Source organism: Strigops habroptila, chromosome 2 (assembly GCF_004027225.2).
Source record: "Strigops habroptila isolate Jane chromosome 2, bStrHab1.2.pri, whole genome shotgun sequence".
In the NCBI taxonomy this organism is placed as follows: domain Eukaryota; kingdom Metazoa; phylum Chordata; class Aves; order Psittaciformes; family Psittacidae; genus Strigops; species Strigops habroptila.
In genome coordinates, this window is record NC_044278.2 from 65,257,955 (window position 1) to 65,281,584 (window position 23,630).

At 40.7% G+C, this 23,630-nt stretch overlaps 1 protein-coding gene across 2 annotated transcripts in view; it reads right to left on the reverse strand.

Annotated features, from left to right (window-relative positions):
- Window positions 1-9,304: 9,304 nt before the first annotated feature.
- The window catches only part of ABHD13 (abhydrolase domain containing 13), a 29,706-nt gene continuing 15,380 nt past the window's right edge, over window positions 9,305-23,630 (reverse strand). Inside the window, exons 3-8 of one of the 2 annotated variants that reach the window (XM_030476123.1) lie at window positions 21,135-21,557; window positions 20,946-21,051; window positions 13,029-13,085; window positions 12,639-12,751; window positions 12,391-12,541; window positions 9,305-10,896 (exon numbers count right to left, since the gene is read on the reverse strand). In XM_030476123.1, coding sequence (XP_030331983.1) covers window positions 10,784-10,896; window positions 12,391-12,541; window positions 12,639-12,751; window positions 13,029-13,085; window positions 20,946-21,051; window positions 21,135-21,461 — 867 coding nt within the window. In that variant the 5' untranslated portion in view covers window positions 21,462-21,557 and the 3' untranslated portion in view covers window positions 9,305-10,783. Of the gene's footprint in view, window positions 10,897-12,390; window positions 12,542-12,638; window positions 12,752-13,028; window positions 13,086-20,945; window positions 21,052-21,134; window positions 21,558-23,630 lie in introns of those variants that run through there. The other variant, XM_030476124.1, reaches the window with a different exon arrangement.

The window sequence follows — 23,630 nt, forward strand, 5'->3', positions numbered from 1 at the left end:
TTGGCAAAACTTTAGGACAACCAAAATTAACGTCTTATAATGGCAAATGCTGAGCGATTTAAGAAACAGTCAGAGGTGGTAGGGCCATGTAAATCAATATGGTCTGTATGTTGGTAAGTGTCCTGGGTTCAGCTATAGCAGTCATTTTTCTCCTGCTTAGTAGCTGGTGCAGTGCTGTGTTTTTTAACTTTCAGCCTGGGAACAACGCTGATAACACCGATGTTTTTAGTTGTTGCTAAGTAATGTTTATTCCAACCAAGGACTTTCTCAGTCTCATGCTTTGCCAGGGAGGAGGGGAAGCCGGGAAGAAGCAGATACAGGACACCTGACCCAAACTAGCCAAAGGGGTATTCCATACCACAGCACGTCATGCCCAGTATATAAACCGGGGGGAGTTACCCGGAAGGCCCAGATCACTGCTCGGGTCGGGCTGGGTATCGGTCGGCGGGTGGTGAGCAATTGTATCCTCTCCCCTTGTTATTTCACTAATCGTTATTATCATTGGTGGTAGCAGTAGTGGTTTTGTGTTATACCTTAGTTGCGGGACTGCTCTTATCTCAACCCGTGGGAGTTACATTCTTCCCATTCTCCTCCCCATCCCTCCGGGAGCGGGGGGAGGAAGAAGGGGGGGGGAGTGAGCGAGCGGCTGTGTGGTTCTGAGTTACCGGCTGGGCTCAAACCACGACAGTTCTTTTTGGCGCCCAACGTGGGGCACGAAAGGTTGAGATAACGACAGATCTGACCAGAGTGTGTTTAATCATATTTGTGATAAGCATTCATTGTTACTACTCGTCACAATGGTGATTATTTGGCTCTCAGACGTGTTGCGCTTGATCTCAGAGTTTCAGCATGTTGTACCTTACTTACAGCCACTATTTGCTGTTTTAGCGTTTATCGGCTGGGGGGCCTGGGCTAAGGTTCTTGTTTCACTGTACTTCATGGTAATGACTTGTAATACAATAGACTCATTGATCATGAAACTGGTCTGGTTTGTGCTTCCAGCGTGGCCATCACCACTATACATTGGGAGGTATATAATGAAATATTTTAGCAATTGCATATCTTTTTTTTTCTCCTCGGGGGGTAAACTTACGAAGGAAGCATTCTCTTTCACCCCCCGTTCCCCCACCAGCCTATTTGCAACAGCAATTGAGAGTTCTGAAGGTTTTAGATGGCCTTTGAGTACCCTTGAAACCTGCCTGCTGATTGTGCTGGGGATCAGCATGTTGGCAAACATACGGAGTGTGTTTTACCCACGGCCATCCCGTCGTAGGAACATCCTATTTCGTTTAATGTCAAAAATTCAGCAGTATCAGGTTCGAATCTGGTCTAGGGTTAGACGACGATATAGGAGGACCACCAGGAGATTTTCCCTGAGGCTGGACAGTTATGAGTGGCAGGGTGTGTGGGATAGTATGGGCAAGTACCTAGGCCAGTGGGCCCCTCCAGTGCTTTGGAACTTCACCACTGAACAAGTGCAACATCCGGAAAAACTAGTAAAACACTTAAACGAGGTGTGCTGTCGTCCTGGTTATACCAGAGAGGGACAAATTTTGGCAACGTGCTGGGGCTTGGCCTATGCCTACAGAGCCCTGCTCAACACTATCCAGCACCTTCAAAGGGAAAAAAATGTCTCTGGATCTGATGGCAAAGCAACAGACAACGCAGCTATGCCAACTACAAGCACAGCAGCTACTCAGACCCTGACCACAACAGTCAACACAGCTACTCCAAGTACAGCAGCTACATCAACCCCAGTGACAAGCACAACAGCTACTCAAACCCTGACCACAACAGACAACGCAACTACTCCAACTTCAAATACAGCAGTTACACCAACCCCAGTGACAAGCACAACAGCTACTCAAACCCCGACAGCAACAGACAATGTGGCTACTCCAAGCACCGCAGCCACACCAACCCCAGTGACAAGCACAGTAGCTACTCAAACCCCGACAACAACAGACAATATAGCTACTCCAAGCACCACAGCTACACCAACCCCAGTGACATGCACAGTAGCTATTCAAACCCCGACAGCAACAGACAATATGGCTACTCCAAGCACTGCAGCTACACCAACCCCAGTGACAAGCACAGTAGCTACTCAAACCCCGACAGCAACAGATAATGCAGCTGTTGGTGTTACTCAACTCCCAAGCACAACAGCTGCACCAACCCCAGCAATAGACATTGCAACCACTCCAATCCTAGTGGCAGACACTGCAGCCACTCCAACCACAGTGACAAACACTGCAGCTAAACCAAATGTCCAGTTTGTGACAATGTCTGTTGCCCCTGTAAGCAAAAGCAAACGAAAGGCACAAAGAGCAACCCGTGAAGCGAAGAAAGATGAAGACCCAGTGCCATTACTATATGCAACAGCACCTGAACAAGAGTCACTACTACGTGGGTCAGAGGAAGAGGAAGAAGAAGAAGAGGTCACTTCTCGACCCCGGACCTCAACCGAACTACGGAATATGCGAAAAGATTTCACCCGTCTTCCAGGGGAGCACATTGTCACCTGGTTGCTCCGGTGCTGGGACAATGGGGCCGACGGTCATGAACTAGCAGGTAGGGAAGCCAAGCAGCTGGGATCACTTGCTAAGGAAGGAGGAATTGACAAAGCGATTGCAAGAGAGAAGCGAGCCCTCAGTCTTTGGAGGCGGCTCCTGGCAGCTGTGAAGGAAAGGTTTCCCTACAAAGACGATATTACGAATCGCTCAGCCAACTGGACCACGATAGAGAAAGGCATCCAGTCCCTGAGGGAATCAGCCATTATAGAGATGATCTATCGTAGGCCGGATTCCAGGAACACATCCGTAGACCCAGATGAAGTCGAATGTACACGACCCATGTGGCGGAAACTTACACGGAGTGTGCCATCATCGTATGCCCACACATTGGCATCAATGACCTGGAATGACGGAGTATCACCAACAGTGGATTGCCTGATTCGTCAACTCCGAGAGTTCGAAGACAATCTCACCCCTTCCATCATTTCAGCTGTGGAAAAACTGTCCCAGGAGTTCAAACAATTGAGAGACGATTTATCCGATCTATCCAGCTCTCCACGCGTACCAACCCATGTCTCAGCTATCAACAGAAGGCGCCCTACTGCTCGAGAAAGAAAATATACGAGGTACACGCCACGGGCCACCCTATGGTTTTACCTGCGGGATCATGGAGAAGACATGAGAAAGTGGGATGGAAAACCTACTTCAGCTCTGGAGCAACGGGTGCGTGAACTGAAGAGGAGAACAATGGTCAAGGATGATCCTCCCAGGAAAGCTGCTGCTCCAGTCTCTGGCGAGCAGTTTCCCAGATGGAGCGAAAGAGCTGATTTTACTCCAGCTCCTGTGATAAGGAATACTAATCCCTTTCTACAAGACAGAAGTGGAGAATTTTGTGATCACTATTAGAGGGGCCCTGCCTCCAGCCAGGTGGAGGAGAGGGATAATCGGGTTTACTGGACTGTGTGGATCAGATGGCCTGGCACATCAGTCCCACAGAAGTATAAGGCTCTAGTAGATACCGGTGCACAGTGTACTCTGATGCCATCAAGGTATCAAGGGGTGAAACCCATTTCTATTTCTGGAGTGACAGGAGGATCCCAAGCGTTAACTATGCTGGAAGCTGAAATCAGCCTGACTGGGAGGAAGTGGCAAAAGCACCCCATTGTAACTGGTCCAGGGGCTCCATGCATCCTTGGCATAGACTATCTCAGGAGAGGGTATTTCAAAGACCCAAAAGGGTATAGATGGGCTTTTGGTATCGCTGCCTTGGAGACAGAGGAAATTAAGCAGCTGTCCACCTTACCCGGTCTCTCAGAGGATCCTTCTGTTGTGGGGTTGCTGAAGGTCGAAGAACAACAAGTGCCAATTGCGACCACAACAGTGCACCGGCGGCAATATCGCACCAACCGAGACTCCTTGATTCCCATCCATAAGCTGATCCGCAGACTGGAAAGCCAAGGAGTGATCAGCAGGACCCGCTCACCCTTTAATAGCCCCATATGGCCAGTGCAAAAGTCTAATGGAGAGTGGAGATTAACAGTAGACTATCGTGGTCTGAACGAAGTCACACCACCATTGAGTGCTGCCGTACCGGACATGTTAGAACTTCAGTATGAACTGGAGTCAAAGGCAGCCAAGTGGTATGCCACAACTGACATTGCCAATGCATTTTTCTCAATCCCTTTGGCAGCAGAATGCAGGCCACAGTTTGCTTTCACTTGGAGGGGCGTCCAGTACACTTGGAACCGACTGCCCCAGGGGTGGAAACACAGCCCTACCATCTGCCATGGATTGATCCAGACTGCACTGGAACAGGGGCAAGCTCCAGAACACCTGCAATACATTGATGACATCATCGTGTGGGGTGATACAGCGGAAGAAGTTTTTGAGAAAGGGAGGAAAATAATCCAAATCCTGCTGAAGGCCGGTTTTGCCATAAAACGGAATAAGGTCAAGGGACCTGCACAGGAGATTCAATTTTTGGGAATAAAATGGCAAGATGGACGCCGCCAGATCCCCACAGACGTGATCAACAAGATAACAGCAATGTCTCCACCAACTAACAAGAAAGAAACACAAGCTTTCTTAGGTGTTGTGGGGTTCTGGAGAATGCACATCCCAAATTACAGTCTGATTGTAAGCCCTCTCTACCACGTGACCCGGAAGAAGAATGATTTCAAATGGGGCCCTGAGCAACAACAAGCCTTTGAACAAATTAAACGAGAAATAGTTCATGCAGTAGCCCTTGGACCAGTCCGGGCCGGGCCAGATGTGAAAAATGTGCTCTATACCGCAGCTGGGGAGAATGGTCCTACCTGGAGCCTCTGGCAGAAAGCTCCAGGGGAGACTCGAGGTCGACCCCTTGGCTTTTGGAGTCGGGGATATAAAGGATCCGAGGCCAGCTATACTCCCACTGAAAAAGAGATACTGGCAGCCTATGAAGGGGTTCGAGCTGCCTCAGAAGTGATTGGAACTGAAGCGCAGCTCCTCCTGGCACCCCGGTTGCCTGTGCTGGGCTGGATGTTCAAAGGCAGGGTCTCCTCTACACATCATGCAACTGATGCTACATGGAGTAAGTGGGCCGCACTAATTACACAACGAGCTCGAATAGGAAATCCCAGTCGTCCAGGAATTCTAGAAGTCATCATGGACTGGCCAGAGGGCAAAGATTTTGGGATGTCACCAGAAGAGGAGGTGACGCGTGCTGAAGAGGCCCCACCATATAATGAACTGTCAGAGAGTGAAAAGCAATATGCCTTGTTTACTGATGGGTCCTGCCGTATTGTGGGAAAGCATCGGAGATGGAAGGCAGCTGTGTGGAGTCCCCTGCGACAAGTTGCAGAAACTGCTGAGGGAGAGGGTGAATCGAGTCAATTTGCAGAGGTGAAAGCCATCCAGCTGGCCTTGGACATTGCTGAACGAGAAAAATGGCCAGTACTTTATCTCTATACTGACTCATGGATGGTGGCAAATGCCCTGTGGGGGTGGTTGCAGCAATGGAAGCAGAGCAACTGGCAACGCAGAAGTAAACCCATCTGGGCTGCTGCATTGTGGCAAGATATCGCTGCTCGGGTGCAGAACCTGGTGGTGAAGGTACGCCACGTAGATGCTCATGTACCCAAGAGTCGGGCCACTGAGGAACACCAGAATAACCAGCAAGTGGATAAAGCTGCTAAGATTAAAGTGGCTCAGATGGACTTGGATTGGCAACATAAGGGTGAATTATTTTTAGCCCGGTGGGCCCATGACACCTCAGGCCATCAAGGCAGAGATGCAACATATAGATGGGCTCGTGATCGAGGGGTGGACTTAACGATGGACACTATTGCCCAGGTTATTCACGAATGTGAAACATGTGCTGCAATTAAGCAAGCCAAGCGGTTAAAGCCTCTCTGGTATGGAGGACGATGGCTGAAGTACAAATATGGGGAGGCCTGGCAGATTGACTATATCACACTCCCACCAACCCGCCAGGGCAAGCGCTATGTGCTTACCATGGTGGAAGCAACCACCGGCTGGCTGGAAACATACGCTGTGTCCCATGCCACTGCCCGGAACACTATCCTGGGCCTTGAGAAACAAGTCTTGTGGCGACACGGCACCCCAGAGAGAATTGAGTCAGACAATGGGACTCATTTCCGGAACAACCTCATAGACACTTGGGCCAAAGAGCATGGCATTGAGTGGGTATACCACATCCCCTACCATGCACCAGCCTCTGGGAAAATCGAACGGTACAATGGGCTGTTAAAAACTACACTGAGAGCAATGGGTGGTGGGACTTTCAAACACTGGGATACACATTTACCAAAAGCCACCTGGTTGGTCAACAGTAGGGGATCTGCCAACAGGGCTGGCCCACCCCAATCAGAACTTTTACGTACTGTAGAGGGGGATAAAGTTCCTGTGGTGCACATAAAGAATTTGTTGGGGAAGACAGTCTGGGTTATTCCTGCTTCAGGTAAAGGCAAACCCACCCGTGGGGTTGCTTTTGCTCAGGGACCTGGATATACTTGGTGGGTAATGCGGGAAGATGGGGAAGTCCGATGTGTACCTCAAGGGGATTTGATTTTGGGGGAAAACAGCCAATGAACTCAATTGTACGCTGTTGCCTGCTCTATAACACTTTTATAGCCCACCAGCTAGATATCTTCAGGTCACCAGCCATTGACCCTGACTTCCCTCCGATCATCACCTCAACAAAGAATGAATTTTGAGGAAACCAGATGAGCTCAGCAGTGACCAGATGAGTTTGGCGGTATCATCAGCAGGCAACAACCCAACACCATGTACCGTCCCTCCTGCCCTGAAAGACTATTACAAGAGATGGAACCTGACATCATGGACTGGATGAGTTCAGCAATTTTACAGGGATTGGTCCATGGACTAGGGAACGATATCTTTCTCTGTGTGTGGGTGTGGGTGTATATATATGTGTATATATGGGACAGGGGTGATGGTGTGCTGAGAGATGTGGGATCTGAGCATGACGTGAATGGTATGGAATAAGGGGTGGATACTGTCCTGGGTTCAGCTATAGCAGTCATTTTTCTCCTGCTTAGTAGCTGGTGCAGTGCTGTGTTTTTTAACTTTCAGCCTGGGAACAACGCTGATAACACCGATGTTTTTAGTTGTTGCTAAGTAATGTTTATTCCAACCAAGGACTTTCTCAGTCTCATGCTTTGCCAGGGAGGAGGGGAAGCCGGGAAGAAGCAGAGACAGGACACCTGACCCAAACTAGCCAAAGGGGTATTCCATACCACAGCACGTCATGCCCAGTATATAAACCGGGGGGAGTTACCCGGAAGGCCCAGATCACTGCTCGGGTCGGGCTGGGTATCGGTCGGCGGGTGGTGAGCAATTGTATCCTCTCCCCTTGTTATTTCACTAATCGTTATTATCATTGGTGGTAGCAGTAGTGGTTTTGTGTTATACCTTAGTTGCGGGACTGCTCTTATCTCAACCCGTGGGAGTTACATTCTTCCCATTCTCCTCCCCATCCCTCCGGGAGCGGGGGGAGGAAGAAGGGGGGGGGGAGTGAGCGAGCGGCTGTGTGGTTCTGAGTTACCGGCTGGGCTCAAACCACGACAGTAAGGTATGCAACTGCACATTATATAACAAACATTTGCATTTTTAAGATACAAATTTCATGTTGCAAAGCAGCTATATACCTGCCAACTGCACATTATTAAAAAGGAAAGAACAATGGAAGCTCACGCTTTTTGTGAAAATGCACTGGAAAAAAAATGTTCAAGTCCTTTTTGTTTGCCATGATGCTGCTTAACACAATATGAAAAAGAATGAGAGTATTGGCACAGATCATTGTATTTGCAGAAACATATCTTAAATGCTTGATATCCTTGATAAGAATGTGAAATATGGTATGAATGAACTCAATAGTACTTTTTAGCTATTCACACTTATTTAAATAACATCTGTCAAATGCAGAAAGTTTTAGTAACTCCCACTAACTGAAGCATAAGCATCACTGTGGTCTGCATGCACTTTGCTATCATCTCATGCGTCACCAGTTTTTTAGCAGAATGATCAGGAATGAGGTATTTTCTTTTCTTCCTAGTTTGGTTAGAAATGCTGATCTGTTAAAACTCAACTTTGTGCAGAAGCAGATTAATTTTCAGAACACAAGTTTTCTCAAAAGCCACCAGAAAACGAATCCAGCAACAACAAAATTACCAGCTTTGTCAGTAGAAATATCTGAAGTCTGTTGGCTTGCACTCTTTGCACACATGTGAAGGTTCTCGCGGTTCCCATTTTTTGTGAAGAAACTTGAGGTTCAGTTTTTTCCTACTAAAGGAAAGGAACGCTTTTGAAATCTTCTGTGATCCAATGAGAAATGTTTCCTCCAAGCAATACCATAACCCCAAACACTTTCCAAACTTCTGCTCTGTCCACATTCACCAACAGTAGAAGGAAGAAACATGGCGAACAAAAGGGCGGTGATGACAATTGATTTAGCTTCACATCATTTTTGCTATGTGCTGTATGTTTATAATGTTGCACTGTGTCTGTTTATGTCAAAGGACACAAACATCTTCAGAATTGTCTTAAGCTGAGCACATGCAATTCCACCGAAACCACTGGGGAAAGTTATATACCAGAAGTTAAATTTGCAAGTTTAGCCATCAAGTCTCTGGGAAAGCAACAGTAACAATATTATTTTCTATTATCAGACAACACTAAAATCAACAGGCTTCTGGTTAGAGATTCTGGGCATCTCTTTAGTGTATGTCAGTAATAACAGACAACTTGCTAAATGCTAACGATTGTTTTATCTACATGTAGCATCACACAACCTTTGGCTAAACTGAGGGTTCCTGTAAAGGATTTAAAATGCTTTTTTGGCAAACTTAGCACATCAAAGTTAAATAATAATAATAATGATGATCATCATCATTGGCAGCAGCAGCAGCTTCAGCTCCAGGACGCATAAATAAATGAATTTGCATAAGGAAGACTTGCAGACATTTTGAAACTGTAGTTAAGCCTCATAAAAATCCCAGTGTGGTAATCAAAAGCACATATGCTCATTGCTGAAATGTTTTCTTGAAGCCCAGAGAAGTTGAATTAATTGTTTCCTTAGTTTACCATGGTCCATAATTCGTAGCTCCAAATCTCGTTTGTTGTCTATCACTGTGAGAACTGAATCAAATCTGTATGATTTATAAAAACAGGCAAGGAGACCGCAACATACAAAGCTTATTTCTTTACTAAATGAGCTTATATGACACAAGTCTCAGCCCCTAAAAATATTTTCAAATTCATTACAGTTCATTACCATGGGTTTTATTATTTTATCTATTCCAGTAGCACTTCAATACTTCTTTGAAGATCAGTGGAATAAGTATACTACGTTTGTATTACAATAGTTCCTAGAAGACCACACTATTACCATACTATTACCTTGACCAAGCAATACACATGGATTATTGGGATAAAAACAGACATAAATCTTACCTACTAAGCAGACAGAAAAAAGAAAAAACCCACATCTGTTTAGTCTTTCTACAGGTCTGATTTTTTTTATAAAACAGAGTTAATCAATCTATTCAAAACTGCAGAAAAAAGCCTATACTTAACCTAGGGATTAAGCCCAGACTTCTGCATACAAACGTATTTTCTTAGTTGTATGACTGGGTCCAGGTTTATTGGATTTTTCTTTTTACTATGTTGAATAGAATGGATCATATCGAAAAGCAAGTGAAATACAAAAATATATATGTAGTAATATTTCCATTGGATAAACTATTCAAAAGAAGATAAAATTCTATGACTAAATGGTAAAGTCTTGTATATGTGTGTGCACATACTTTCATATATATACATATATATACTGTATATATACACATCTGTGTATAGTCATATGGATGTGTATATATACACATCTATATATGATTAAAGAAATTGTGAAGCCAGAAATCAAGTTCCATCTACTCTATTGTGTCTAATCTCACTGTGTTTCTATCCCTGCCTTGTTTATGTATGTAAATTTACACATACACCTTGATGAGTAGCAATGCTTTGAAGATTGAGCTGTTGAACATCTTACATGTCCTTTTTCCAGTAAAATTAATTCTGATTAGTAAATACTAATAGATTTTAGTAATTTATACACCTTTTCTTCATAGGGAAGCAAGCTAGCCAGTGGCTACTATTCTGTATGTTTCCGAGGCATTTATTTCCATTATCCCACACATTAAGACTTACCTTCCCCAAAATCTTGGTGTCAAATAAAAACAAAGAACCCAGAACCCACCTGACACCTCCATTTTCTGATAAGGAATCTACTGTTTGATGTTTCTTCCCCATACTTCATCCTTCAAATATTTTATTAATGAAACAAAGCAAATCTACGATGGATTTGTTTTCCTTTTCAATTATGGATAATAATTTAATAGTCAGTGGTCCTGTTTATGGTCAACTTTATGGTCAACTCCTTCTTTGGTTGCCTTATTGACAAGATACTGTTTCACAGCCCAAAACCCATTGCTTTACAATTATTATTAAGAGTTTCTCATTGTCTAAAATAAATTTGCTTTTTGGTAATCACATGATAGTTATATCTCACAACTGTGTCTGGTGTGTTTCCTGTTTTGGGTTCGCTTATTAAACCGAAGAAAAGTTCTCAGAAGCTGGTGGTGGATGAGGAGAGTCTGAATTGGCAGCTTTATTACAATTCAATATTTCTCTGATAAAGGCATAGGAAAAGAAGAAAACTGCATTAAGCATAATAACAAAAATGAAGGACTTCAGAGGAGTCTAACTGCACCAAAAAAAGTACCATCTCCATCCAAGGATATTTTGGCCCTTCTCCGTGGTATTGTAAGTTGAAGTTCATCCCCTTCTTCTAATTTTGCAATGCCTGGCAAAGATTTGAAATATTTTTAAGTTAATATTTCAAATACATTATTTTCACAAACTGTATTCAAAAAGTCATTACACGTCATCTTACAAATATAAGCATAGCTTGTTACTTGTGCCAAGTGCTTTTTTATCTTTTAGGTACAATCTTAGAAATTGTGGCCTACCCAAAGCTGATACTTAACGTTCTCTGTGGAGCTAGACCTACTTTCCATTCTGCACTCAGCATACCACAGTTCACTTACGCAACCACTGCAAAACTTCGTAACAGTGGTATACCCAGATCCCTCACTTTCTGGTGATGTGACCGCCAAGGTCAGCATTGGATATTGCTGGTCCTAGACCACTCTGTTCCCACACTTCTGGAGGAGGTCTCATGAGCTTTACCCACCAAATGAAGTTACCAGACATCAGCTGATTCACTGCAACTGCAGAGCACAAAAGTCTGCTTCCTGCCAGCCACACATCAGCTGATGTGATAACTGAAAGCACCTCGCCTTCAAGTTGCAGTCACTGAGCTGAGAGCACATCTAACATCTGCTGTGACACATGCTCAGCAGCAAGAGATACTGCAGTGGGATCTGTTTTTGCAGCTGAAAGCAGAAGGGTGGGAATTTGGGAAGCAGGAACTGTGAAGTGGCAGGATGGAGTAGATATCCTGGTTAAGAAAGGTGGGGAGTAATACAAGGGTAAGATAAGAGGATAGATGAAATTGAAGGTGGTTATGGCTCCAGAATGTGTGGGTAGAGGGGCAGGAAATTAGATAAAATGTTTGGACAGCCGCAACTGCCAGGACGAAGTAGCTAATTTATGTTTATTTGTAAAAAAATTAGCTTCCTTCCCCATTACTTGCCATTACTTGCCAACAGTCAACTCCATCACTCATTGTCACCCACTTTTTAATAAAGCATTGAAAGAAAAGATTGTATTTATACAGATCTTGTTGGAAAATAACAAAAGAGAAAACCCTCAAATCCACCATTAAGGGAGAAAGACAGACAAATAGCAGCAACCAAACAAGGTTTAATAGGCTTTGACAATAATTCCTGAATGCTACTGCATTACTACAAAAATTGGTTAGCTAAAAAAAAAATATGATGTTTTAAACAGAACATAGCTCCTAAATATTTTATTAATATAGCTAAATGTGGAACTCAACACCTAAGTTAAACTGAGTTCTTCAGTAAGGACAGCATGTACTTCTTTTGTCTATTTCAGGCATCTAACTGAAAACACCGAAGTATCTAACTATGTTATATAGTCAATGGAGAAAGAGGAATTGTTCAGATCACCTAAGTTAGATGCATACCCTCCAACTGCCGATACTTTATATAAAATGTATTTTTGAAAGTATTCTGTAATTTTATATTTAACCAGATCCGTAAGTGCAGTCCATTTTCTTTACAACTGCCACAATACTTAATCACCCAACACTACAAATTCTATCTGACACAGTTTATTTGCAAACAAAGAAAAGGAAAACTTAGATGTTTACCAGCAGTATAGCAAGAATTATTCGGATAAGACTGTGGCATATTTTGGATGCAACGAAACAATGTCACCAAGCTGAGATCATCACCAAACACATGGGCCTTCTTCCTCTGTATTAGGTGTCCCATAGCAAATGTTGTATCCGTATATAAAACCTGCAGAATGAAAAGGTGCAGACTTCAAACGTATTGTATGGAGACATTAAAAATCCTTTTAAAAAGTCAGATTCTGAAGGGAATCAAGCTTTCTCACCTGGCCATAAATGAAGAAATATCCTGTTTCTTTGATCACAATTTTATTTCCTTGCTCTTCCAGAGCTGTTCCACGTTTAAAGCTCAAAAGCCAAGGGACAATGCTTGAATCATCTAAAAGAAACAGTAATTTTTGGGTAATCAGAAAGAAAAGTCACTTTTTCATCTGCCAAAAATTAACAAAGCTGACTTCTAGTCAAGACTTCTAGTCTCACTAGCTGGATTTCCCCACTGAAAAGAGGATATTTGCAAAAGCTGTCCAGATGCAGGGACTTTTTAATTATTTTTAATTGGGTGACATAACTCAGTTACTGCTTTGAAGTTAGACAAGATCAGATGGAAGAGTTAATACATGGAATAGTTAGCTATAAATCATGGAACATATTCTTACCTTTCTGTTGGATATCACTTTTGCTGTCAGCGATCAGTTGCAAGCAGGCCTGCAGCACTGTGAAGTGAAAGCATTTTGAAATCAAACAAATAGAAACCAGTCATAGAATAGAGCAAGCTTTTGAAACAAATTAAAAAAAAAAAAAAAAAAAAAGAAAGAAAAAAAGAAAAAAGAAAAAAGGGCATAAAAAAAAACTCTCTTGGTCTCACCACTGATTTGAAAACATAACCGTTTGATTTTAATGCAGATCTTACTCAAATGTACCAAAACAAAATTCACACAAACACCTATTAGATTACCTTCAGAAACCATGCAGCTAAGCAGGAAGCTTTAGGTAGTAGCACAAGTAATACTTGCTTGTTTTAATCTCTGGTCCTAATATAATTGGAATATGTAGCAGTAAGTCAAATGAGCTAGGAGTCATCAGATCAATTAGCCTTGTGCATTTTCTAAGCAACAATTAAAAAAAAACCCCAACCCTGACAACTATGACAGATATCAGATTTACTAATGACGTTTACTATATTCTTGAAAGAAATTAGTTTCCAGTCATAATTTCTGTAAAATATTAGTCATATATACTGGTTACATGGTACTTTCAAAATAAATTCTCATGTGTATGTACTTTCAATATGTTTTCAGATACCGACACTCAGTCGACCTATACTGAGGCTAAGAGGGAAGATACTGAGATGACTGTTAGCAAATTAATGCACACATAACAAATAGCTTAGTATCTGTCAAAACTAATGCATTGCTCAAAAGTGTAGAGACTGGTGACACTAATGAGAAACTAGGAGTTTTATCAAAGAAAAATATAGCAGTATGTTAAAACACGGGCTCCAAATGAAACAAAGATCTTGTAAAAAAAAAATCTGCTAAAAGGATAAAATAAAAAAAGCATAGTTGCATTTGCTTAGAGCAGATTTTAATGAAAACATCTGGTTCTAGTGCTACTTTGAAGGGTGGAAAACAGAGTAGTAACACTTATTGCACTTGATAGAGACCAAATGCATTTACTAAGAGTCAAGAGGCATGGATTGCTGAATCTCTGTTTTTGTTTACCTCTTTTTGGGTAAGAAGGCTGTGGGTTAGATTTGGCCACTCTTACTATAATGGGCAGAGCCCTACTCCATGGGATGTTGTTTCTGCATGTGCCAGTGGTACTCATGTGTGCAAGCAAATGCCCAGCAGCACAAACCTCTCACTACACAACAGGTAGTGAGAGGATCTGCGTAGAAAGCAGTCTCTCTCTAAGTCTCCCTTCCACAGGGGCCTGCCTGAAATTACCAGAAGGGGGCTAGATGCTCAGCAGCACTCAGTGGTGCCAGCTGGCATCTTGGAATGCTCCAATGTCACAATAATCACACAACCTGTGAGCCTGCTTACATTAACAGGAACACTACTCTGCAAGCTCCCATCTCCTACACGAGAATGTTTCCTTGAGTTCTAGCAATACTCATAAAAAATGTGCAAAAATCTAGAGCTTTTCAAACCAAGAATTTAGATGTATTTGAATTCCCTGCCTTTTGATAAGGAATAGAAAAAACAAGCTAACACAAAATCAAAAAAGGTATTACACTTCAGTCATTTTTCTATCACACTTGTGAGCAACAGAATTTTCTAAAAAAGAAGCTTCCAAATAAAATAAAAATGTAGATTTCTAGAGTTGCACAACAAAGCACATCAAGCGATTTATTTCACAAGGTACTAATTCACTCTTTTTTGGAGCAAAGTGTCTTCCTAGTGAATGGAATTTGCTGATTCCCTGGTATTTCAGTAAGCTAAATCAAAATTTTCATTCCTGCTTTTAAAAGAACTTACTAGTGTGGCCACTGGATTTTCCACTAACCCAACAAGAGAGGATTTGTTATGATTCACACTAACCAGCTGCTATCTAGCTGTGTACAAATGAGTAGTGTCTACAAACAGTGAAAGTTATGGCTACTTTAGCAACTCTTGTTAAACCTGCTCTGCAAACTTGATTGACATTTTTGAAACTATCCTGATTCACAGTCTGCAAGCCTGGATTCATGTTTTGGCTGTTTGCAGCATGAAAATACTAGTCATCATTACTGAGAACGGCTACACAGTACCCGCCAGGATATTTTCCATATTTTTAAAACACATATCAACTCTGCTTTATTCTATAGATAGCAAATCTACATATATCCTCTAAAAAAAAAAAAAAAAAAAAAAAAAAAAAATCTCACTGGCCTTTTTTTTTTTTTAGTGTATGCAAACAGAAATAAGGCTCCACAGAATACAGTAAGGTAGATTTTCATGGAAAAATATGGACATGACAGTGTCATTCATGACAATAAAGAGAACAGAAATTAGCACAGTGGCCCTTTTACCTAAAGCCACATGGGACAAATAATACCTAAAAAAGTGTTTGAGGTATTGAACAACAACATGCTTCAAAAATACGTTCAGAAGCCAAGACTGACACATAACTATTTCCAGTATATGCAAGTACTTCATTTTGACCTCAGTGGAACTACATACATGCTTAAAATTAAGTAATTCAATGAAACAAATTCAGAGCAAACAATACTACTATTAAGGAGAAAATATGCATATACAGAGTATATTTTCTGGGTACATTAACAGGGATTTTCAGTAAACAGTTAACATTGAAATGTTAGCAATTCTATTCCAAGAAGGACCCAAATCTTACCTGAAGTACAATATCGAGAATATATGCATTACAAAATATGGGTTGAATAGCTACTATCAGTACTGAGCAGAATAAATCAAAAGCTCTACCTGAATGCCCATCATCCCAGTGTAAATCAAACCTGAGCATCAGTTTTGTAGTCTAAAGAGTTTGTTTATAATTAATAATGCAAGCAGAAGACAAGATTCATAAAATATACTTTTTAAATGTGTAAAAATAGAGACCAACTGTCACCATAAGGTCCAGCTGAACAAAACAGTGTGTTGAGAACAATAAAGTGTGCCCCATCCTCTTTTGACTTTATAGCTTTGCTTTGATGAGCATTTTTTTTTTCCTGATTTTAACCGCTCTGCAGGGTGTGGGTGGGAAGAAGAACATTTCAGAATCTGTCTTCTTCCATGAACAGAACAGCCAATTCTGAAGAAGTCAGTGACTCCAGATGCCTTTATAAACCACAGCCAGCACATGAAGGGATGTGTTCTCTATGTGTTGAGCAATGAAACCACAGTTTAAAAAAAAAAAAAAAACCAACTTAGCTTTTGCAGCAGGATAAAAACGCAGCCTTCGGCATAGCTGCATGATATTGGTAAAATCATATTTGTCCTCCCATGCAAGTTTTTGTATTATTTAATTCACATAATCATTTTATTATGTTGCAATCTAACGTCATAATCCATCCAAACAAAATTTCAAGTTTATTACCTGTGAACTCATGCATAAATTTTAAAGTTTCATTACCTGAGGCCCAAGACACCCATCTCAATTTTTGCTGAATTTGTGCATGTTCTTGAACCATTTGCAGTTGTTCTTCCCTTAACTTCTTCATTTCTTACCACAAGAGACCTCTTACTTTTTGCTTGTGCATTTTTAGAAATGGTTAATTTGGTGCTTTTTAATTAAGAAGTCTTTATATGGCATTAAGCATGGATTAAGTTAGTCCCTGCACTAAAATGGCTTGGTCATAGCTACATGTATGACTCTGATCTAACAAATACCTTAAAAATATTAGTAGCATTATTTTGACCTTAAGAGAATTACAAATAACATGTTACAATCAGAAAAAGAAGAAAATAATATAAGAACAATTAAGAATAATTTATGTAGACTTCCATTATACAGTATAAAATAAAAAAAAAATCAGCCTATTTTGTGTATTTTTGATTGCAGTTTTCCGCATAATACACAGCACCAATTCATTAATTCAGTAAATTGAATTCTTCATGTAAAATTGCAGGCATTTTATAAAGTAATTTTCTATCCTTTGACATAGAAGGGCATACTTCCTTTTGAGTAACTGTTGTCAGCAGAAATAAAAAAGAATAACATATCTTTTCAAGAAGTAGGCCTTTTTTTAAGAGAACTCATATTTCCCTCTTCAAACAATAAAATAAGAAGTATTTTGAATATTTGGTGAGGGCATTTTACATGTGTCATTTGTTTAGACTAGTAACAAAAGGTTAGGTTTCTTAATTCTATGATCACTAAAATCAAATTCTACTTGTGAAAGGTCTTGCTATTCCTCTGTCACAGTGACCTAAACCAACAACCTACAGAGTCAAAACACTTCTAACCAACAAATGTACCAATCTGCCAAAGCAAATGTATCAATCTGCCAGTAAGAACAACTATACAAAGAACAATGGCAAAATTCTCACAACTTACACACAGTGCTTGCATGGAAATAGTTATTTTCCATGGACACAACTGACATTGGAATAGAACCTGGGAACTGCTAGTAAACAAAAAATTGCCAAGTCACATGCCAGGTTAGCCTGCCTCACTGTTTTGTGGAATTACTCAGAATTTCTCCTCAGTTCCTTCCATACGTGCAATCAGACTGGTTGAGATGAATAAACTCAATGCTTCAAAGTAGATACAGTTCATGGGTGCTCCAATCTGATTGCAGCAGAGCGTCACCTGAATTGAAGTTTACAGAAGCCTTGATGCTCACCTCACTAGTTGACCACGGGAATCAGAATCCTACAATAATTATCAGAATGAGGCACAGAGAGAGTGTGTAAATGAAACTTGATATTCATACATTGAACTTCTGTAATGGAACCTCTATCTTGTTTCTGGGCTCAAGTGCACATACAGCTTAGAGACAAACATGCAGGCAAGGAAATCAGTAATCATGAACAGGGTACAAAATTCAGGACAGGTTTCTGTTGTATATAAATTTTCCTCTACAGGCAAAATTTATAAAAAGAAAGACAAGGAGGATTACCTCTGTTCTTATTTGTCCTGATATGACATTTGCCAGAAGTGGTTAGATGATCTATCTGCCTGCATATTAATAATGTGTACCTTCCAAAATCACTCATTAACTCCTACTCATTGCATCAAGAACTCTGGTTCTGACAGCTTTATTTGGAATTGATGCTTGAAACCCATCTCTTGAACCTACTTGAGCTGGAAATTTTCTCAAGACACAAGATGTGCAACAACTGATGACTAATAATTGTATGCATGAACACAGACAAATGCATACTCCATTAATATATGAAAAAATAACATTGTGTTAGATCCATTTTCATTCACTTTACATTTTAATTAAAATTAGTGGCCACTTTGATGTGCGCAACATCAAACAAATAATAGAAAAAATAAAATAAAATGAAACCTCCATATGTTCAAGAAGGGCTATGCTGGATCTAAAAAGAATCTATTTCTGGAATTTAATAATTAAAATTTAAAAAGAAAACAGAATCAAACAATAACTTTATTTATAAACAAAATATGGTTCTGTATTTTACTTCTGCTCTCTGTTGAAGCACAAGAGAAACAATTCCATACGAGTGATGTTTTCAAGTATTCAAGTATTCACTTTCTAAGGAATTGGTCTGTGTTAAAGTGAACTTATGGGTCAACGATTAATTATCAGACCAAACTCTACTTCGAGAGCTTGTTGAAGCAAACAGAAATAGGATGAGAACAAAGCACCTCACTCAATACCCTAATTTATCCGCCATTGTCCCAGAATGAGTGCAGCACATCTGCAGGATTATTTGGAGGCTGCCAGGATTCTGGTACAGAGAAATGGATGCGAGAAGATCAAAATGCAGGGCCAGTAATTCTGTGTACATGACTAAGTAACAGACAGGATTCAGCACCATGAACAACACCATGCTCTCCTATTTCACTCACTCTTCTGAAACAAAATTTAACATTGACTAGCAGGTTCATGGTCATCGGTGATATCTGATCTGAGAAAATGTAATATCTTACTGAACTCTGACAAACTTAATCTGCTGTAATTAGAGCAAGCAGAAAGTTAACCCTGTCTAACAGATGACCTTTCATATAAATACAAGATTTGTAACTTACTTTTTTTCTTTTTTATATACAAAAATATGATGGTCATGTTAGAAAACAGGTTGTCGTAGGTAAACCTATGTGGCTTTTCGTCTTTTAAATAAATGCCCATATTCTGTGCTTTCTGTCACCCATCCTGAACAATTTTAAAGACAGCTGTATTTTTTTTTTAAGAAAAAAATCCAAAAAACTTACAGAAATAAGTAGCTTATATAGAATTTTATGTGAATAAAGTCAAATAGGAATAATCAAAGTTGGCTACTTCATGAGAAGAATTTTAAGTCTGCCAGAAGCACAGCTGAGGAGCCCATAACCCTCCCCATACACCCTCAAACAGGAATAAGAATAAAGATGAAAGCTACTGTGAAAGGAACTGGATAACTTGCAGAGTACTGATACTATAACATTAATTTAAAAAGAAAGACATGCCTCCTTATTTTTGATGATACTTGTGCTTTAGATCAATCACTAGTTTTTATTTGGCAGTTGCTAGGGTGGAGAGAGCAGGGAAGCTTCCCATGATAGAAAACAAGAAACACAATTTAAGCAATCTTGTCCTCAGTCCTCTTTGTAAAAACATTCTTAGCTAAGACCCCGAGCCAAAGATTACTAATGAAATAGAATAAAACCCATTTAAACCTATGGATTTTGGGTGATGTCCTAAGTGAATATTCTCTTTTGAGAATATTCTCTTTTGAGAATGTTGGAGGTAAGTAGAGTGATTATACTCTAGAACTTAAATTTCATTTAGCTTGCTGAAGATTAAGCAAAATAGATTTCACATTGATTAGTCACTCAAAAGCATATTTTAAGCAAAGTTTGGTTTAGTCTTTACCTACAAATTACTCCATTTCAACTTCATCTATTAATAATTTAAGATATCAGCTTTTATCAATTAAAACAACCTGAAATTATCTGTAAAAGCATTGAACTGATTTAGCAACTCAGGAACATTTTTGATTACTCAGTGCAATTATAGTATGTATGCAAACTCTTATAATAAAGTTCTGTATTTCATCCTATCAGGCATCATTGTATTTGGAAAGGAAAATAAAATTTAAAAATATAGGCATTTTATCCCCAAAGAAAAATATATTCCATCAATATTCCAACATTATAATACACATCAGAGGTCTTCTGTGGAGCAGAGTCTTCAATGTTCTCTGCAGCACCTTTTAGAAAGGCCATGATAGAAATAATCTTACTGGATAAACATGCATTTATTAACTTTGCTAATTACATTAATAGATTGATTTAATGTAGAAATGATGCTAAACTTCTGAATTTCTTGTAGTCTGCCTTTTTTGACAGGTACAAGTCAGCCTTTCTCTTTGAAAGCTCCTACTTCCCTAAATTAAGTACATTTCTTGTTACTTCTCTCTTTCAAGATGAGCGTGTTTTCCCAGAAAAATGACTTGGCATTTTTAATAATAGCTTTCCCTGCCTATTATTGATCAGAGAGAAACAAGTTAGGCATTACCCTGGGTTGAGACTGATGGATTTAGAACTGAGCAATTTACAATCTGAACGATTTGAAGTTGCTTTACTCAACTCTACCACATCATCAAGAAATACCTCTATTACAAGAAGCAGATTTAGGATCTAACATTCAAAGTTCAACCTGCGGATAGCATGAATATCTGGTACCTTAAACAGTATGTCTCTGCTCATTGCAAGGGGCTTGGACTAAATGGCTTTTAAAGGTCCCTTCCAACCGAAACCATTCTGTGATTTTGTATAATGACCATTAAGAGAATATGCCCACAGTTACCACCATTCATTCAGCAGTAATTGTGGAAATGGTAACAGATTCTGGGAGCACAGATGGGCTGACAGGAGAAGACAGGAGTCAAACACTGTTGCTTTTCTCCAGATGGAATTCAACTGCAGCATCCCATCCCACTCTGCTGGATGCTATTTACCTGTTTCTTCTGTGTGGACAACAGACCTTCTCCCCCTGTTTCTGCTCCCAGTCCAGATTTCCTTTTGGAAGCTTTCACCTGGTCCAGGACCAGGAAGCCTGGTCTCCTAACGGGGAGAAGTGACAGCCAGTGAAAGCAGCCTTGCATTTGCCCACCCCCTGCAAGCTGAAAACCACCCCTCCAGCTTACCTGCCTGGCGCCAGCTGCAGACACTTGAAGGAAGGAAGGAACAGGGGTACTCGCTTTATTTTCATCAGGGGACATGGCTGGCCAGTCTAGCGGAGACCTTGCCTGGACCCTGTAGATCAGCTCGCTGCGCAGAGCTTCTAGTTCTGTTTTCAGGGTGATAACATGGTAAAGAGACACTGCTGCAAGGCAAGAGGACAGGAGCATTGCAAGCCACAGGAATGTGACAGAAAAAAGTCCTGTGGTGCCTGAGGCAGTGCCGGGGGGGGCAGAGGGAGAGGAGGCGGTATCCTTCTGTTGGGTGATGTGCACACAGTCCACGGATTTCATCGCTGCTCTTTCCTCACTAAAGCCAGAGGGAGAGTTCAGCTGTCCCCTTCCGAGGTGCAATCCATGTTACCAGTTGCTCTCTGAAACTAGGGCATCCTGAATAAGTGAACAAAACGCCCAGATCATTTCCTGTCATATGAAGCCGTTGATACAACCATTAAACTTAATGTACAGAGTGAACGTCTAAGATTCAATCTCCATTTAGTTTTCTTCTTTCTGTGCTGCATTTTGGAAATGAATACTTTCTCTTGAGTTGCTTGTTCAAGCTACCTTCCTCCTTTCACTTTCAACTATCTCTTTATGTGGCAGCTTGATATTACCATTTCCCGTTATCTTTAAATTTAGGCACAGCCAGTACCCCTGGGGATGTAGAGCCTTATCTAGAAGTGCAGAAACAATGTAAAGTTTCCTGGCAGCATATCATCCAGCGTGCTTAAGACATACACGTATGACAATGCATGTTCCTCTGTGTGTGTGTAGGTATATAGACGTACTGTGTACATACACTATATCATATATATTTTTTTATATATTCATACCTAAAATGCCTATATGCCTACAGAGGGGACAACCTATTCAAACAAAAATACTTGTGGTTTCCTAAGCATACAGAGAAAAATATTCCCAGATATGAGTAAGAAATTACTGGTCTCTCAGCTGTGTGAAGTTGCAGATTCTGCAGTTCAGTTCATCATATTAACTTGAAAAGGGATGACTTTTTATTAAACTTATCTAATAAATATAGTTTCTCTACAGAATTTGAGGACCTGGATTAATGCAGAAGGGGACGCAGAAGGGGACACAGAAGTGGGCACAGGAGACTTGGGGAAGAGGGGCTCAAAGGGGTGAAAACAAGAGGATGGAAAGAATAGAAGAGGGGAAAATAAGAAGAGGGGCAGAGAGGTAGAGAAGGAAAATAACATTTAGAGAATAAAATAAACACCAAGCAAAAAAAAAAACAAAAAAAAAACACCAAAACCCAAACAGTCTTTAAACATGCATGCTTAAATTTTTCAGGTGAATTCTGAGTGTGGCTTAAGCTCATCTTTTTAATATTTTCCTAGTCCTTTCATCTTAAACCCCTGCATCTTAAACCCCTGCAATTGCAACAGGGGAAGTTTAGATTAGATATAAGGAAGAAGTTCGTTACAGTGAGGGTGGTGAAGCACTGGAATGGGTTGCCCAGGGAGGTTGTGGATGCTCCATCCCTGGCGGTGTTCAAGGCCAGGTTGGACAGAGCCTTGGACCACGTGGTTTAGGGCAAGGTGTCCCTGCCCATGGCAGGGGGGTTGGAACTAGATGATCTTAAGGTCCTTTCCAACCCTTACGATTCTATGAGTCTATGATTAGGAATGCCTTTCTTCTCTGCAGCAGCAAAGCTACCTAAAGATCCCAAACATGTTCACATTATATTGTCATCTCACACAAAATTAAAGTTTTACTCCTTTTTTTAGAAGTTTCAGTGGTCTGGGACAGGAAAAAGATCAAAAGCATCACAATTAGGGCTAAAATCAACAGATCAAACCCCTCCCCCCACTGGAATCTAGATTTTTTTGTACCATGTGAGTAAACTTTATCTTTGCAAGAGAGAGAACTTTTACAGGTCAGTCTGAATGCTGTGTAATGAATTCCAATGGCAACACCTATCAGAGTAGTTCAGATCAAGTTGACTCTGTTGGGAAGGAGAAGGAGCAGCAACAGGCTAACAACTACCATAACCTTTCCAACTTCTTTTTCTTAAGACTATGAGAAATGGAGGGTTATTATAAGCTTTATCATCTTTCATTGTGATACAAGCTATTCTTTTCCTTACTTTGCCTCCTCTAGCAACCATCCAATATCCTGCATGGACAAGTAATTCTTTTCCTAAATGTAGAGTAAAAAAAATTATACCACGTATCTTAAGATGCCCCTAGAAGGCACATACATACTGTGAGAAATGATGCAGAAATCAGTGCAGACTACCATACTGTTTCTAGACCTATTTTCAAGGCTAACTTAAGTGTAAATGGGGCTGCACTGTGAAGGAAATTTAAGGTGAACTGAGGCAGGGTTTTTTTGGAACAGAATGATCAATTATTAGAACTAAGCAGACATGCCTTGGAGTATCACGAGACATCAAGACATTACCAGCCCAGTACTGACTGTGTTCCAAAAATAAAATAATAT